This window comes from Pinus tabuliformis, chromosome 2_1 (assembly GCF_031772625.1).
Source record: "Pinus tabuliformis cultivar Carrire ecotype Pingquan chromosome 2_1, CPIR1, whole genome shotgun sequence".
Taxonomy (NCBI): domain Eukaryota; kingdom Viridiplantae; phylum Streptophyta; class Pinopsida; order Pinales; family Pinaceae; genus Pinus; species Pinus tabuliformis.
Window position 1 is genome coordinate 185,127,012 of NC_142299.1, and position 19,560 is coordinate 185,146,571.

Sequence of the window (19,560 nt, forward strand, 5' to 3'; positions counted from 1 at the left end):
CAATTGGGGTCATGATAACCACTATATGTCACTTGGGACCAACTGGTGCAACACCCTATGACCAATTAATGTTACAACTAGGTGAAGTTGAGGACAATTGATGATTTGGGGTGTAAGCTGATATAGGATGAGTACTATTTCACCCAAAATCCTCTGCAATGGGACATTAGAAGACTAGCAGATAATGAAAATGAGGAGGTTATGGGTGAAGGTGGTGGTCTATAGAGGTACCAAGGGAATTTATCCTTTCCTATGAATGAGATTCAACAAAGGTTCTAGGATACAAAACCAATAATCATTCCATCTCCCTCAAGCATACTCTGAATCATGGTAAATTTCTCTACTCGATCTAGGTTCTCTAGGTGTTGGGTGGTCTTAAAACCTTAAGCTTGAGAGGTGTGATTCATAGCCAAACAACTTGAGCACCAATTGGTTGTTGGTTGGGAGCTTAGGTAAGGAGTTAGATCTGAGGATCTTACGGAGAGGTGATAACGACCATTTTGCTACTTAGGACAATAGAAGGGATAACCTACTCTAGATTGGTATTCTAAGTCAAATTATAGAGGAAATAATCCTCTCTAGCTTGGCCTTTTGAGTCAAATTCTTTTGACACTAGTATATGCACCTAAGCATAATGAAGAAGTGAAATTACATATGAAAAGGAGGTGTTACACAGTATTTTGTCACACCTCCTGCACTTCCTTGTGACATACCTCGAAGTGCCCGAAACATGACCATTATACAGTATACTCATCCATGTATATAACTCAGATCCCTCCTAAGACTTTGTTTGGAAAATGCCTTGAGCTTTCCCTGAAGAAATAGCTCTTAAAACCCTAAAATGAGGATCATCGCTCTTATAAGGCTTAAAACAGTGATGGTCACCTGTTGCACTGTACTTGACCAACGATGGCATTGCTCTATTCCCTTGCATACCCACGATGATCCCAAAAAGGTAATTTTCCCAAAGAGGATGAGAAGCTTCATGATCTAGAAGCTTCCAAAGTGGCGAGCTGGAGGTTGTTTCGCATAGATGAGGTTAAATCCTCTCAACTTGGCCTCTTGGTCTTATCCCTATGAGCTACCTCCTTGAGATGAGGGTCTAATCCTATCTTGGGAGAAGTCCTAACTCCCTTTCCCAGCCTATAAATTCATCCTCTCCCATTCCCAAATGGTTTGTCTATGCCCATTTGCACCCTTATGCTAAGCTCGTGCCTAGAGGCTATTCATTAGACTTGAAGAGGGAGTGCTTGGAGAGTTCTTGGCTTGGACTTGGATTACCACTCAAGGAGAGCGTTTCAACATCAAGGCTTTGGTTGTAAGATTCCCCTTTATTTCCTAATAATATACAATTGTTGGTTCATCTTCCCAAAATGTATATGTTCATGTAACATTTAGCTTGACATTCCTTAATCAGATAAGTAGGTTGTTATTGGATTTGCTATTGGTTTTGGCATGCTTTGTTGTCTCTTGATCACTTTTGCAGGTACATAAACATTGAGAGAAGTAGGAACAAGTCTGTGACACAAGCAGTTTGAGGTCCTCAACAAAGGAAATCGGAATAGCATTAGAACGAGGTAGGTCATCTCTTTTGTTCTACTTTTCAATTATAACCTAGGAAGATGTCTAGTTGATTGTCACTTCGATTGCTAGACCCACTCATTGGGCTAGAGGGATCGTCTCTGTTCGCGGAGAGGATTAACCTAGACAACAAAATGGTGACTCCGCTAGGGAGCCTATGACCCTTTCCATCCAATCCTTCACCTTGTTCTTTTGTCTAGTTTGACCAACCGTCGATTTTTCGACTTGTTTGCATTAGTTTGGGTGTATAGCATCACTGATTACTTCTTTAAAGTGATAAGCCTAGATTGTTTCTTGGAATCTTTTTAGTTTTTTCCCATATTCCTCACCCATCACGGGTTTAGCCTTAACAGTTGCGATGACATCGTTGTTTTTACCTTTACAGTCACAATGAAATTTTTTTCTTCATTATTTGGTCGCGCTGAAATCATAACTACTTTTTCTATACAAAGTAGTGATGCCATCGCGAGTTTACCTATGCAAAATAACGATAATCGTGGGTTTGGGTATATAAAGTAGCGATGATCATTGAATGTGATAATCTTTAAGATTTCTTCCTTAGAATCCAGTGTGTCTTGGCCCCTAAGGTCTTTTCCCATCCTGTAAGATTGGATTTGTCAATGTTTTGACTGATTACCTTGATTAATTTGAAAAATTTGTCTCATTGGCTTCGAAGTGAAATCTGACTGAATTCTAGGGTTTCTAGTCATTGGTCATTGCTTGTTGCTTGTTGATGTCATTGAGATGTTTGTTTTGTTGATTGATTGAGTGTTGTTTTCTTTAGAATTCATTGAAAACATCATTTTGCATTTGTTTTAGCTTGTATTTCAAAATTTACTTTTCATTAAAATGCATTAGATTAATTGCATTGAAAAGTTATTTTTTGATTCATCATTGAAAAATAGATCACATTTTTTTATGATTGAAAGATAAAAATTGTATTAGGTGCATCAAATCATTCAAAATGAAAAGCAAAGCATATTCATATAAGTGCATCTTTGTAAATTCAAAATCATTTTGTTTTCGAAAAGTTGCATTTAGGATAGTGAAAAGTGAAAATATTTTTTACTTTTGGAATTGCTTTTGGAAGATGAATGTGAAATTTAGTGGAAGGCATTTTGCATGATGCATTTTGTTTGATGCGTTATTGATTGAAATGTCTTCCCTTGGTTAGTCTAGCTTTTATATAAGCGGAATTTTTATTTTTCTCATATAGTTGCATCTTAAATGTTCAAGTGACATCGTGTTTAGCCTTAAAACTGAAACATAATTTTAAGATCAACTCTAAAATCTATCAATTAACCTAAGGAGAATTTGAAACATTAATGCTTCATACTTAGTGGTCTATGCTAGAGATGTGTTATGGCGTCTTTAAAAATTAGCAACTATCATTCATTCTTGCATTACACAAAGCTAGCATGAAATTTTGTTCCCCGTACTATCGAGTATATAAAGGGAGGCCCTCATAGGCTGCAAACATTTATCCATAGGAGGCCGAGTCTGCTGCCTTGTAAACGTGATACACCGAACACATCATTCGGGGAGATTGCCTGCACGTACATCAAGTTCTTGGTAATTTTATTCGTTGAGATGTATATTGCAGTTCACGGTTACTTGGTAATCCTTTTTGCCTAGAGTATCCTGAGTAGTCATTTTGATCTTTTCTAACTCCTTAAATTTGAAAAGATCATCAAGCACTTGTCCTTTCGAGCTCACTAAACCAACGAAAGTGACTAGAGTCACATTTTCGTCCTTTTCTCGACTCTTAAAACATGAAAAGGCCAAGTTTTTGTTTCAAATTCTAAAATAAATTAATTGACCGCGGAACAACATCCTTCCTGTGGAAATACTCCTTAGTAGATCTTAGGTTGATACCAATGGAAACATTTCCTGAGTCTACCAGTCAAGGAAACCCCTCTGATGGGAATCCTAGTCCTTTTCCTTCTTTTGGAAATACTGGTGCTCCCTATATGGCAACATTGTCCCTTCCTAGATTGACCATTGGTCTGCCAGTTTGGTTATTTTCAACCTCGGTGGTTCTGAGTGTCCAAACTGCTTTTCAACCAAGTTCTCCTCCACCTGAACAATATCAACCTCATGTTGATCCTAAAGTTGACCCCTCACCTTCTTCGCCTATTTCTTCACCTCGTTCTTCCTCTTCGCTTGGTGAAATTCTGGATTCTAGTAATCAGGAAGCTAAGAAGAAGAAGAAGAGGATGAAGAAGAAGAAGAAAAATAAGCAAGGGGGCAACCAAACAACTATTGTTACCGATGCAACTAATGAAGAAAAATCTTCCAACCAGCCTCGAAAAGTAAAATTCCCTTGCATGTTATGTAAGGGTGACCACCTTCTTTGGAATTGTCCTAGTATTCCCAAGGTCTTAGAAGTGTGGTCCACAGGTTCACATCGACCTTTGTCATTAGCCTTTGGTGATCATGTTGGTGATAAACCTTCAACTAGTGATAGTAAAGCTCACGGGAAAAAGGGAAAAATCAAATTTCCTTATAAGTTGTGTGAAGGTAATCATCCCATTCACCTTTGTCCTTTAATGGATGAAGCTTCCAAAGAGTTGGAAAACCTTACATCTTCTCAACCTCGTCTTCCGACTGGGTATCGAAATCTTTCCCCTAATCCTTCACTAGTTGATCAAGTGATTGATCAAAAGCCATCTTTGGTCAACCTCGCTCTCTCTGAAAGTAAGTTGCGTGAGTCCATTCTCGATCAACCATTGGTTGAGAAAATGGTAGACTTGGCTCCACCTTCACTTAACCGTACCTTTCCGGTAGAGAGTGAACCTCATACTGCTCAGGTTCTTCTGGTTTCTTCAGTTTGGAATGAATAGGAGGTAAACCTCCTATTCCAAGGGTGCATGAGAGAATTGCTCTTGTTCCCATCAAGCAAGAGGGCAGCTCTCACGTTCCTAAAACACCCCCTCCGAGTAGTTTAGTCACTTCTTTTTATTGGATTTGATATCATCTTCTGTCTTATGTGCCTTTCTAGATTACAATACAGGCTTACCATATGGTCGTACCTAGCACAATCATAAACAAGGGCACATCTATTAGTATTCTGTCCTCAACTGCTTGGCAAGCTTTAGGTTCTCCACAGCTTGTCCCCGTCACCCAAAATCTGTTAGCTTTTAACAGAGGAACTAGTCAACCATTAGGGATCCTTCCTAAGTTGCCTATTACTTTGGGAGGAAATATTGTCTATATAGACGTGATGGTTGTCCAAGGCTCATTGGATTTTAATCTACTCCTTAGCCGTGACTATGTTTATGTCATGGGAGCTCTTGTCTCTTCTCTCTTTCGAGTGATGTGTTTCCCACATGAAGGAAGCATTGTGATCATTGATCAACTTACATTCATTGGTCCTGAATCAGCTCCCACTCAACCATCATCCCTAAATGGTTCTTATGTGCAAGCAATATCACCCTTGCCACAGGTTAATTACGTGGCCACCTGTTCCATGCCCACATCTACTAATGATCTAGTAGGTGATGTAGTACACCATGTACTGGGGGCATTGGAGCCCGATTTTTCATTTGGATCCCTGGACATGTATCCCTTCCAGAGTGTTGTTCTCCCATCTAATGAGAACCTCTTGGAAGCCATGGCCTCTTTTGAGTTGTGATAAAAGGTATGGAGCAGAGTTCCTTGTCTTGTGTCAAGCTCCTTAAAAAATGAAACAAAGGATATGAGGATAGTTCTTTTACTATGTCAACCTCATTAAAAAATGAAATAGGTCCCCATGAGGATAGTTCTTTTACTATGTCAACCTTGTTAAAAAATGAAATAAGTCCCTTGAGGATAGTTTTTTTACTATGTCAACCTCGTTAAAAAATTAATTAGGTGCCATGAGCATGGTCCTTTCCCTGTGTCAAGCTCATTAAAAAATGAAACAAATCCCCTTCCAATTCGAGTCTTTGATTAGATCTCATAAAATCCTAGTCGAGTCTTTCACTTGATATCATAAGTGAACCTTCATTCCATCCACCTGTTAGTAACCAGTAGTCTACTTAGGTGAATGAAATGAAGCTTGGGGGGCATGTACCTTGAATTGAGTCATTATGCCAGGGGCATGCAAACTTATCTCAAGCATAGTTTATCTTTGTTTCAAGCTTGTGTAAAAACGAAACCAAATCCAAGCGTAGTTTTTTCTCATGTTTCAAGCTTGTGAAAAAGTGAAACCATCTTCAAAGCATACTCAAGCATAGTTTCCCATGTTTCAAGCTTATGAAAAAATGAAACCATTTCCCTCTTTACATCTCGTGATTTTTGTTTTTATCAGCTGATTTTTGTTAGATGAGCCTTGGTTTTTTCATTCCAACATCACCATCTTTTTGGCAGATCATATGATTTCACTTGGTTGTTTTAGTGGTCTTATTAGCTAGCCTCTTGACCATTACATGTTTTGAGTAGTTCCATCATTTCCAGAACCAGTTGCTATCCTTTTATACCACTCGTTCCTCTAGGTGGAGTCCCCTTTAATCTCTTTTCAGACTCCAAAAATATGAAAAGATTGCCGAGTATTTGTCATTTAGAACTCATTAAAGTAAATGAATTGATGTCTACTCAGTATAAGTTTGACCCTTTTCTGAACTGAGATAGACTAATGTACGAAAAAGGAACACCTTAGTCGAACATGGCTAGGAGGTTGTCTCGAATATTGTTTTCTACCTTTTCGGATTCAAGAGACAAATTATGAAAAGGGACATGATGGAGTTTTCTTTTTCGTCTCTTTTTCAAACTCTCTAAATATGAAAAAGATACCGATTTATTCTTTCGTTAGACTCGTTAAAAATTTTTACGATGAAAGACTCGTGACAAAGATGAGAACGAGTTTCTCCTTCCTAGGGCTCATAAAAATTACTAGGATGGATTCATCTGAAGGATGAACTTATACAACAAGCATATGGTATCCTCTTCAAGCTTGTGTAAAAATAAAGAGGTACTCACTAGAAATAGTGGGGGAAAAATGAAGATGAAACATCCTTTGTATAGGCAACATGTCACTCTTGAACATGACACTCATCTGTTTCTCATGTCGAGTTTGGGACATCCTCACTTAGTCACTTGTCCTTCCAGGTTTGGGTGATCCATTTTGCCTCTCATCTGACTATTCCACTTCGTCATTATGACCCTTGGTCCTATGTTGAGTCTAATGTTGCCACACTTTGGAGTCATGTCATCAATATGTTCAAGAGAAGTCCTATCATCAGTCTATTACCTATACATTGTCTGACCATTTTCTACAGTCTTGGATCTTATTCATTTCATTCCACTTTATTCCTTGTTTCATTTCGATGATGAGGGAATCATTATGACCCTCCTTCGACGAGTCACTTCTTGTCGACTTCAACTCATTATCCAGGAAGATGACTTAGAAACTCCCTTTCAGTACCTTGGAGCTTGCATGCCTTAATGACAAGTTCTTCGCATCCAACAACATGTTTTGATTATTTGCCTTTGATCGAGTGATTCCACGAGTGTTCGACTTCAACTTTGTTATCACATTCACGGATTATACTGTCGTACCTTGAGAGCCATTGACATTATGGGTGGTTCCTCTCGTGCCTTTTAACGGTCCGCATCAATGGTCGGTAATCAGGTGGTTTTCTAGCATGTTCAACTTCAACATGTTTATTCACATGTTAGGATTCGTACTTTTTTCGAGTCAGGATGGAGCTCAAGATCCTGAGTTTTATCTGATATAACTCAAGCTGTGCGGAGTTATATGTTATTCATGATTCTACACATGTTTCTGCTATACGGATGGTTGTGACCATACAGTGGGGACTTTAGATTTATGATGATCCCTCTATATTGGATGGTTGCGACCATACCTTGGATCTTAGATTTACAAATGATCCTTCTTATTTGGATGGTTACGCCCATGCCATGGATCCTTTCATATAGTCCTTAGTATTCGGATGGCTACGCCCATGCCATATATTCATGTCTTGCTCTTAGATATGTATATGTATATGCGTCTTTGATTTACAGGTCTCCTGACAGTGTGTGTCCTCTTCCTTGCCAAAAGCTTATAAATCATCTCAGCAATCACTCCTCGTTCCGCCTTCATGCTTTAAGGGGCATCTATTACACAGTATTTTGCCACATCTCATGCACTTCCATGTGACATACCTCGAAGTGCCCGAAACATGACCATTATATAGTATACTCATCCATGTATACAACTTAGATCCCTCCTAAGATTTTGTTTGGAAAATGCCTTGAACTTTAAGAAATAGCTCTTAAAACCCTAAAATGAGGATCATCGCTCTTATGAGGCTTAAAATAACGATAGTCGCATATTGCACTGTACTTGACCAGTGATGGCATCGTTCTGTTCCCTTGCATACCCGTGATGATCCTAAAAAGGTAATTTTCCCAAAGAGGATGAGAAGCTTCATGATCTAGAAGCTTCCAAAGCAGCGAGCTGGAGGTTGTTTTGCATAGATGAGGTCGAATCCTCTCAACTTGGCCTCTTGGTCTTATCCCTATGAGCTACCTCCTCGAGATTAGGACCTAATCCTATCTTTGGAGAAGTCCTAACTCCCTTTCCCAGCCTATAAATTCATCTTCTCCCATTCCCAATTGGTTGGTCTATGTCTATTTGCACCCTTATGCTAAGCTTGTGCCTAGAGGTTATTCATTAGACTTGGAGAAGGAGTGTTTGGAGAGTTCTTGGCTTGGACTTGGATTACCACTCAAGGAGAGCCTTTCAACATCAAGACTTTGGTCGTAAGCTACCCTTTATTTCCTAATAATATACAATTGTTGGTTCATCTTCCCAAAATGTATATGTTCATGGATCATTTAGCTTGACATTCCTTGAGCAGTTAAGTAGGTTGTTATTAGACTTGATATTGGTTTTGGCATGCTTTGTTGTCTCTTGATCACTTGTGCAGGTACATAAACGTTGAGAGAAGCAGGAACAAGTTTGTGACACAAGCGGTTCAAGGTCCTCAACAAAGGAAATTGGAATAGCATCAGAACGAGGTAGGTCATCTCTTTCCTTCTACTTTCAATTATAACCTAGGAAGATGTCTAGTTGATTGTCACTTTGGTTGCTAGACCCACTCATTGGGCTAGAGGGATCATCTATGTCTGCAAAGAGGATTAACCTAAACAACAGGAGGCTAAAGAAGGAGACTGGTGACCCCCCTTGAGAAGAAATATGGTTAGGGACATTCAAATTATACATTCTAAGTTGAAAATGAAGTATTAACAATAAAAGAGTTATTCTACTCCAAGGTCATCGGGTTCGCAAAAGCTCCATTGGTAGAATTAGATGGAAGAGTAGAGGAAAAACATGAGATTACTGGAGAATATATTCAGAAGGAAATGGAAGGGTGGGTTCAAGGCCCTTCCTTTTTGAAGACTTTAGAAACAAAGCTATGCTAGATTAGATGGTAAAAGAAATGCCAACTCAAGCATTGAATGGACACAATATTCTACAACAAGATATCATACACAAAATTGCGGTGCTATGAGGGGAATTTGAAGTTGTTTGTCAAGTTGTATTTGGAATCAAAATTGAGGTCTCCTAAAATTGCCAAATATGAGGAGGTTCCAAGAAACAAGGAGTGATTTAAGGGTTCTATTAGTACTCAAGACAAATTGGAGAGTAGGCTCCAAGAATCAAGGGGGGCTTTAAGGGTTCTATTAGTATGAAGACAACCCAATGAGGAGGTTCCAAGAAACAAGGAGGGCTTCAAGGGTTCTATTAGTACTCAACCCAATTCACATTGATGGTAACACCAAACTTCCAATCTCATTGCAAAAGAAAAACACATGATCATCCAATCAACGGACCAATGGACCAACTCCTTGAAGATACTTTAGCCATGAATTTTTCTTCTTGCCATTAATATAACCTTTGGTTAATATGTTAATACTCAATAAAATTATGTTAATAATTATGTAAATTCATAACACATTTTTGTTACACAATGTTTATACCTCTTCTATAAATATTTATAACACTTTTATGAGATAAAATGTAAATGAAAAACTAATTTAGAAAAAAATATGTTAAAACTTTGTGTATATTTATATTTATTAAAAAGATTATGTCAATTTGTAACCTTTATAAATATTTTTATTAATGTTTATGAGCTTTTTGTTTAATTTTAAATTTGAAAAAACATAAACTCGCTAAACATATATTTATAATTTCAAAAATATTTATTATTATTATTTTCATTTAAATTATATTAATTTAATATTTCAATTTTAAATTTTACAAATATTTAAAAAATAAATTTATATAATAAAATAGATTAATTTAATTCAAAAAATACTACTTTAATTAATTTTATTGAACAAAATATTTTAATTGCAAAAAATACTTAATCTTTTAGAACGCATTAATGTTATAATTCTAATATTTAAAATTAAAAAAACATATAATTAATTCTTATGTTTGCTAAAAATATAATTATAAAAATATAAATTTTAAAAAATATACAAAAGGATCATCACTTTAGAATATTTTTGTACTAAAATGGACTCCAATTCTTTCCCCATTAAAATACCATTTATATTTATATTACAAGCATGCATCATTGTATTTAAGTCCGTCTGTTTTAAATTGCGAACTTGCGAAATGAAAAATTCAATTTTGATTTCGATTTGGTTCCTCCAAGTGAAAGGACCAACTACATTTCTGGCGCAGCCTCTCTACTACTCTCTCACCCAACCGCAATTTATGACACCCCCCGACACAAAAATACCGTAACGATGTACAATATTCAACTCCCTCCAGCTTCTCCAACTCCGGGCACCGCCAAACTGTTAGGCTCCAAAGCTCTGTTTGGTGCGCCAAATCCCGTATGCTATTCAACTTCTCACAATCTGCTACATGCAAGGACACCAATGTTTTAACACTCGGCAGCTCTTGAAGTTCGTTACACTTTGTAATGTCTAGGTATTGAAGCATTGGAAGACCACAAAGGCCTTGTATACTTCTCAGATTGTAGCACCTTTCCAATGTGACATATGTGAGTGCTTTTGGTAATGTTCCAATCTCCACCACATTAATACACTCCTCTAATGTGAAGTATTGAAGGTTGGGGTATACAACTTCATCCGACAATACCTCTGATGTGTGGATTATGGGACAAGCAGCCACTTTCAACCAACTCAACTGACTCGGCCGTTCAAGCGATGCAGGCAAACACTTCACTTCCCGCCGATACTCGAGACGCAATTCCTTCAACTTCCGTAAGTCACCCAGCGAAGGCATCACCGTGTCCAGCAAAGGGTTTGCTATCCCCAGAACTTCTAAATCACTGGGGAGTTCAATCACACCTGGCAATTCATTCTTCAAATTTGTGCCCGTCAACATCAGTGTTTTCAGGGACCTTTGATGGGCCACTTGCGTGGGCCAGACTTCAACTTTTTCAGACCTGGAAAGATTTATATGCCGGAGGGTTCTTATATTTCCAAATGTTTCGCTTGAGATTGTTAAATTAGCACAAAACCAAGCATTAAAATATACAAGGCTAGGTAAACTCCCGAAAGAATCTGGCAGCCTCGCTAATTTATGGCAACCGAACAGGTCCATCCTGTGGAGGTTCGTCAAGCTGCCGAAAGAATCTGGCAGCCTCTCCAATTTCTTGCAACACCCCAGGTCCAAGCTGTGGAGGTTCGTCAAGCTGCCGAAGGAATCTGGCAGCCTCTCCAATTTCTCGCAACCAGACAGGTCCATCCTGTGGAGGTTCGTCAAGCTGCCGAAGGAATCTGGCAGCCTCTCCAATTTCTCGCAACCAGACAGGTCCATCCTGTGGAGGTTCGTCAAGCTGCCGAAGGAATCTGGCAGCCTCTCCAATTTCTCGCACTCACGCAGGTTCATGCTGTGGAGGTTCGTCAAGCTGCCGAAGGAATCTGGCAGCCTCTCCAATTTCCTGCAACCAGACAGGTCCATGTGGTGGAGGTTCGTCAAGCTACTAAGGGAGTTTGGTAATGATTTCAATGAAGCAGCCTGCAACACCAACGCCCTCAATGAGTTCAAATGACCGATTTCTTTTGGCAATTTAGCAAGAAAGGGAGAATGAATGACGATCCTCTCCAGGTGCTTCAGGTGCCTTATGGACTTTGGAATGCCCGAGAGACGGGTCGCGTTAATAATCTCTAATTCCTCCAACTGCAAAGGTACCTGGAAGATCAAGCTTTTCGAGTGTAAGAAAGAGATATAAGTAAGAAAACAGTCAGTAATCATTGGAGATCCTGTGGTCCAATATGAAATCAAAACGTTTAGATTTACCTGCGATTTGCGGTGCCACAATGTTTCCAGTTCTCTCCCATCCACTTTCAAAACCCTCAAGTTCTTCATTGAAATGCAGGAAGGTAGGTAAGTGTAGGGACAATCACGCCAAGAAAGCCATATGAGATTTGGCGAGGGCAAACGCAAAATGCCATCCAGCAGATGCCCTTCAGTCTCAACAAGTTGCAAATTCATGACTTCAAAACCAAGAAAACGATAGCTATTGCGAAGCTTCAGCACGCGGTTCCCCAACATCTGGCGATTCCTTTGGTACCACGACAACATTTGTGAGCTTGTCCCCACTTGTTTGGTGTTATGCTCTCCAGGAAGCAGCCTAATTCCTCGTGCTTCGGCTAAAACCTGTTCATTGGGATGGGAAATTAAGAAACCGTACACAGCTTGCTATGGTTAAATTTAATTATTTTGAAGATGTAAAAGATGGAGAAGTTGAAAACTGTATACAGATTTCCATGGAAAAAATATATTACTATTTTAAAAGTTTGAACGACTGAGGACTTACAGATGATTGCTGGAGCAGCCAATCGTTAATGTTCCCAGCAGTGCGACGCCAAAGACGGCGCGGTAATTCATTTTCTGCAATTTCTCTTCCCAAATCACGCAGGTGATCATGCATATGTATAACATCTGCATTGTCCACTTTGACCAGGCACTTGAGCTGCAAATTTTTAAACCCCAGCGAACCTTTCCAGCCCGATCCTTCCCATACTGTTACTGCACTATTCCTTTTTTCTCCTATAAAAAAGCAGGCTATATCTAAAAATATCTGTTGTTCCTCTTTGACAAGTGCATCATAACTAACTTTTAATATATTCTTTATATCTTTTGGAAGTTGTAATTGGTGAAGTATGGCCTCCCAATCACATTTGTCGTTATATCCAGAGAGAAGTGCTCCAAATACTATTAACGATAGGGGCAATCCATCACATGCCATTAGAAACTTATTTACCAGATCCTCAAACCCTGGTTGTGAATAGGGCTGACAGAAGGCATATAAGCAAAATAGTTGTTTCGAATGGTGGTAAGGAAGGCCTGTTAACCTATACATGGATGACCCTTTCACCCCTGACCTGGCTAGGACACCTTCATCCCGAGATGTAATAAAAATTAAGCTATCCTTATGTAAGAAACTTCTATCTGGTAAAAGCACATCTACCTGATTCACATGATCTATGTCATCTAAAATTAAGAATATTTTATGAAATGAGAAAAACTGTCTAAGCACTTCTGTACCTTGATGAATGTTGTCTATTTGCCTATCCAAATGAAACAAACCCTTCATAACTTTACTCTGCAATGAATGTAATGAGATTCTTGCATTTTCTCTTACATCCGCTAAAAAGTAGGAATGGCTGTACTCTGAATGCTTTCTATTGAAAATCTGTTTTGCCAAAGTCGTCTTCCCGACTCCGCCTAAGCCAACTATGCCCACAACCTGAACTTCTCCTGTGTGTTGCTGTGCTAATACTGTAGCTTCAAAATCTTCAATTTTGTCATCTAAGCCGGTGGGATTCTTGGCCACATACAACTGTTTATTTTCGGGCATTAGTTGCTCCACACGTTTGACGACCTCATCCAGCAACAGACCCTCGTCGCTGGTCATTCACCGAGAAATACCAAATAAATAAGCAATTGAAACCATAGCCGAAACATCATATGCATGTGCATGATATATACTTTATAACTGAAACCACAGGCAAAGCACCATAAACATGTTACCAATTCATTTACAGTTTACAGGTTATATATATATATATATATATATATATATATATATATATATATATTGTATCCATAGAGAGGGAGTTGGAGGTGTTACCCGTTAAACTTGCCCATCAAATCAAAGCCACTTATGTCTGCAACAGTAGAAAGAGCATTTCTCCATTTTTGAAGAGTGGCAGAGTCATAACGTGGCTTCTTCTCATGAGTTTGAGGGTCTACCGTTGTCTTCATTTGGAGTTGGTTGAGGGCCACAGCATACACTCCTTTTGTTGGCTGATCTGTCCACCTGAGGGCAGCAGGGTCGACATGGTAGAATATAGGAATAATAGGAGCCTTGGACTCCAACATGAGGACGAGTTCACGCAGGCACCATGGTGAATCTGCATAAGTGGGAGAGAAGATGGCCACATGGACCGAGGCACTTCGAATAGTGTCGACTATTTGAGTAGGAAAATTGGATCCCACTTCCAATTCTTCCTGGTCCAAAAAGGGCCTCAATCCATGTATAAGAAGACGACGGTAGAGGTAACTAGCGAAGGTCTTCTTGGTGTCCGGGCCGCGGTGGTTGATAAACACACCGCACCTGTAATCGACGCCGCTATTATTGATGGGATGAGCAGCAGTGGAAGAGGAGGAGGCGCCAGAAGCGTCCATGGTAGTTCGATTTGAATTTCAGAGTGGGTTTTGAGGCGTTGGGTATGCGAATGCCAAATGGTTACAGAAGTAGAAATAAAAAGTGGAAACTCTGAAAGGCCGAAGCAACTGAGAGTCGAAATGCGAGGGTGGAGATGAATTTAGGAGTCTACCAGAAAATGCTGTTGAGAGGTTGGGAGTGGCCAGATATATAGATCGTCGTTACGCACCACCACCGGATACATCGGAAATAAAATAAAATAAAATAACAAATATTTTCACTTTAACACCAGTGGTAAGCGTCGATAAACCGCGTGGGGTCCACACTCTCTTTCCGTGTGGTCCACAATGCTTTCACTTTCCTGTGTTTTTTCCGAGAATTAACTTTGTCTTTGCGTGTGGGGTGCACAATGGTTCAACTTTCACTTAACTTTCTTGCTCACCCCGACCTTTCACGTTTCCAGAGGTCTATAACATGAACGAGACGTGTGCATCCTGCCAAAAACAAAAGCTGAACATCCTGGAATTGACGCTCCACTTAACTCTCTTGAATGTAATGCAACTTTGACACGTATCCTCCATTCAAGAGGGAAGATGCTTACCCCGGCCTTTCACATTTCCAGAGGTCTATATCATGAACTTACGTGTGCAAAAGAGTATATATATATGCGCTTGTGTGTATTTTATTTTTATTAATATATATATAATGTTCTATAATTAAATTTATTAAAATATGTTTTTAATATAAAAATTATAAATCATTAAAAAAATATTAAATAAAAATGAAATAAAATCTAAAAACAAAAAATTAGTAACTAATCGAAATAACAAAACCTCAACCAATTACTTTACAAATAAATAAATTTCAATAATAATAAAAATTGAATTTCTAATATTAAACTATTCATAAATCATAAAATTTTGTTCAAACACAAACTAATGATAATGATGGGTCATGAAAATTAGTAAATTTGGCATGTAAATTATTTTCTTGTTACTCACATGAGCACTTGCTAATAGAATCAAGTCTTATGATCCATCATACTATTATGGTTATTATTTTATTTACATCATATTATGATTTTTTCCGAATTGGAAAGTGCTTCATTAAATTCATCACCATAATTTATGAAATCTTCCATATAAATGTCCACTGAATCATGAAAAATATCCACCAAATCATGAAAAAGATCATAAAATATTTCATTTATATCTCTTTAGAATGTGGTTGGAGCATTACATAATCTAAATGGTAATGCATGATATGCAAATCTCCCCATAGACAAGTAAATGTCATTTTATTCTTCTCTTTTAGAAAAATTTATGTGTTTCATACCTTGTAACATACATGCCATTACTTAGCCCATCAATAACAAGAATGTATATATCTCATGAATTTCTAACTATGAGTCCTCAAATTATATAAAAATCTCAATTAAACATTAAATTCCTATGATTTTTCTATTTTTATTGTTTTTGCCTTCGAAAATAAAAAGGTTAAAGACTATCTTGCTAAAGAAATGGTAAAATTTAAAATTCTATATTTTATTTATATAGTTTCAATTTATTTTCCATATGAATTTAGCTAATTCAACTCAAAACCCATAAAAAACAAATATATATAAATAAAACAAAGCACAAAAATCAAAGACATACTTACAATTCACACTAATCCTTTCTATTTCCTTTTTTAACAAGATGTTCACATGACTCTGAAGCTTCACTTCCCCATAACAAGTATTATACTATGAACTCCCAATTGCTATTCTACCACAATAAATGTTGGAGCTGTGTTATCTTATCACCACATTACATTCCAAGTATGAAGTGTCCATGTCTATGCATCAAGTGTTTACTTTTTCCACTTTATAATAGTGTAGTAGGTTTGTTCATCAATGTTATAGAATGGTGTCTCTGCCACTTTTGATAAAGTGACGCAACATGGAGGTTTTTTGTAACGGTTATCATGCTTTTGGCAAAGGAGTATTACGGTCCAACCTCACCTCTAAATGCAAATTTGTTAGGATATTTCGACACATAGGAAATAGTTAAGTATAACTTGGCTAGTGTAGAGTTAGGTAAAGTGTGTTTCTCTACTATGTACTTTTGTAACTTACAATCCGACGCTCATGATGTGTTCTAAACATGAAGTGATCTGACGGTTCATTCTCTCATCGGTATTACCAACATTTGATGTGTGGCTTAACACTCGATTGGTCCATGATCTCTATTTAAAGAGCATGGAGGGTTATTTGTAAGGTGATCGTTCATGAGAGAAGCTTATGTAAATTTTATTTCTTTTACATTAATAAATTGTTTGAAATGGTCGCGTTGGCTCAGGCCGTGGACTGTTTCCCTCTTTGAGGGTTTTAACCATGTCAAGAATATTGGTGTATTGATCTGTGATATGTTTGTGAGTGGTGTTCTTTAGTGTTCTATCTAAGGAAATTACCGTATAAATTCCCACATGGTATCAGAGCTATTTGAGGGCCGCATCTATTGGTGATCCAAATCTGAAGCCCATACAACTGCATCCGACTGTCGTCTCCTAGATCTATTGTTTTTACCACTTTCAGACCGAGAGGACTGCTCTATTGTGTTAGGAGCATCTGTTCTAGTGAAGAACCCCTTTCGTTTCACGCGAAAAGGTTTCAGGTAGCCCTAGCTACGTCATTTTTAAGATCTGAAGGTATACAATATTTATTTGCAATTTTAGTTATTTATCTCTCTGTTTATTTTGGTTTTATTTATCTCTCTATTTTTTTTATTATCAGATCTATACTTTTCATTTCTGCGTATGCTCTTTGACTTGCAGCGCTGTGTAATCTAGGAAAAACAGAAATAGAAATGAAAGATTTTTCTCATGTGTATGCCCTTTTTTGTCGCACTTTAGTATGATCTCGGAAAATCAGAAACATTGAGCAAAATATTTAGTTTCCGAAGAAATCTAACTTCAAGCCGTAAGGTTTGGTTTTTTTTGCATGTCCATTTTCGGTTGTGTGGTTTTTTTATTTTGTAGGTAGAAAGGGCTTTCTCGAGTAAGCACGCACTCCAAAGCTTCAGTGACTAAAAAAAAAAAACCTTCCAATTTTCCAAAAACTATTATCCTTTTAAGCTAGCTCACTTGGTCCAAAGTTACTTTATGAGAATAGAGGTCTTGGGTTCAAGTCTTTCATTTTGTTGAGTTACTTTTTCAAAAAGCACATCTAACTTATGTTTTAAAGTTACTTTATGTAAAAATGTTCTCACTCATTATAAAAAAATGAGTCACTTATAATTTTAAAGTCTTTTTATCTTTTATTTAAGTTACAATTTAGTGGGTAGCTCATAAAGTACCATTGTAAAAGTGACTTTCACTTATTTATAAAAGTGGGTCACATAATTTTTTTTCAAAAAGTGAGCTAATTAGATTAAGTTTGGAAAGAGGGGGGATTTTTTTTTAAATATAACATTATCATTCACTTCCGCACATTCACGTACTTCGTCGCCATCTTGAACAACGTTTCTTCAAAAAGCCATAACTTCTGTTGAAAAGTGTGCAACAAGAAATGCTAAATTTAGAATGTGCTAAAAATAGACTTGCTAAAAATAGCATGTCTAAAAATAGCAATTTGGCCAGTGAGGTCACTGGCCACATTAGGTGAGAGGTGAAACTGCTAAAAGTAGAAAGTTCGAAAAATAGCATTTCTGGGTCCCTTCCTATTTATAGTAGTCCCTAGTCTATCTATAGGAAGTAAAATTATTTTTGGTCTTAACAGCAGTTGGAAATATTAATTAATTAATTCAGTTGAGTTAATTAGTTAAGGAAATTCAAATTTGAAGTCTTTGTGAGCGTGCACATGAGTTGTCCCACTGATTGACGAATTTATCCTTAATTTCCTCCACTGATTGAGGGAATAAGTATGAATTCTATAATGAGAGAATCAATTGACTTAGTTCTAACTAGTAAAGTCCTGTTAGATTATTTCAACAAGTTGTTAAAATAATAAAATATAGTTTGTTAATGCTTGCATGCATGTGACAACTATTATTTTAGATAATTGAGAATTCACTCATGGATAACTGATGCATGTTAGTTTAGACAGAGACCTTGTTGAGATCAGATGAGGGACAATGTACTATCAGATACTTGGATATTTCTAGTAAGTATTCCTTGCATCGAGAAGGATTTATTTCTAAGAGAAATATGTATTATAGGAGATTGGAGAACTTGTGGCCTATATATTGAGGCCTAGGTAGTCTGTGATCTTCATCTTCTAATTACAGAGAGAGCAGAATAGCTATTGAGCTTATTCCTTTTGTATGTGGTTGAGGATCTCCACTTGATTGATAATACATGGTTGGGGTTTTATGCTGGTGCTTTCCCCTGGATATATCTTATGTTATGTGTGATTATTTCTCTTGATAAGTTATGCATGTTTCTACTTGATGTTGCTCATGAATTCGATTATGCTTCCGCTTAATGTTTTGTAGAAGTAGAACAAGTATTATGCTTTAGGACATTGCATATATCGGTTTGTTCTACAGGTGAAATTTCTACATGGTATCAGAGCACAGGTGATCAAGCAAGAATAGTATACTAGCAGGAGAAATTCGAAGTTTATTATTCGGGATATAGATCTCAAGTTCTTATCACATCTATTTCATCAATGACGTTCTATGGTTTGAGGCTTGAGTATGCCCTTGATGGCAGCTCAAACTATATAGTTTGGAAGGATCACATGGAGGCAGTTTTGGAAGATAATAGCCTTAAGGACTTCATTGATCAAGAAATCCCTAATCCTACTGACAAGACTGAGCAAGTGGAATGGAGAAAGTGTGTGGCTAGAGCTAGGAGAATTCTCTTGGAGGGAGTGCGAGATCACATTGTCTCGAGCATCCATGGGAAGGAGACTCTGCATGCAATTTGGAAAACATTGAAAGATTTATATCAGAATAGCAGTGATCAGAGGAAGCTGGCACTGAAGGACAAACATCGAAATATCAAGTGTGAAAGGGATGAGACGATCTCTATGTATCTGACCAAGCTCATCACATGCAGGGATGAGCTTGCAAGTGTAGGGGTCGTGACATCGAATGAGGATATGGTGAGTCTAGCACTCCTTGGCCTTCCTAAAAGCTAGCATAGCTACTAGGACTCTGTGAATGGAAGGGAGAAACTGCCAGATTGGGAATGACTATAGTCAGATTTGATGTAGGAGGAGATCAGACGGAGCACCAGAGACAGTTCTTCATCTATGCATGATGAGGAGAATTGTGCCTTAGCGAGTAAGGCAAAGAAGGGGAAGGAGAAGGTTTCCCTTTCCGAATCCAGTTCTTCCAATGATGGGAAG

General features: G+C 37.8%; 1 protein-coding gene across 1 annotated transcript; it reads right to left on the reverse strand.

Moving 5' to 3' along the window:
• Window positions 1-10,098: 10,098 nt before the first annotated feature.
• On the reverse strand, window positions 10,099-14,349 carry LOC149199343 (disease resistance protein Roq1-like). The gene is made up of 4 exons (XM_089402394.1): window positions 13,692-14,349; window positions 12,375-13,467; window positions 11,855-12,214; window positions 10,099-11,746 (listed from the first exon to the last, which is right to left on the reverse strand). Exons 1-4 carry the CDS (start codon window positions 14,246-14,248, stop codon window positions 10,205-10,207), a joined length of 3,552 nt encoding a protein of 1,183 aa, XP_089258520.1. The 5' UTR covers window positions 14,249-14,349; the 3' UTR covers window positions 10,099-10,204.
• Window positions 14,350-19,560: the final 5,211 nt, after the last annotated feature.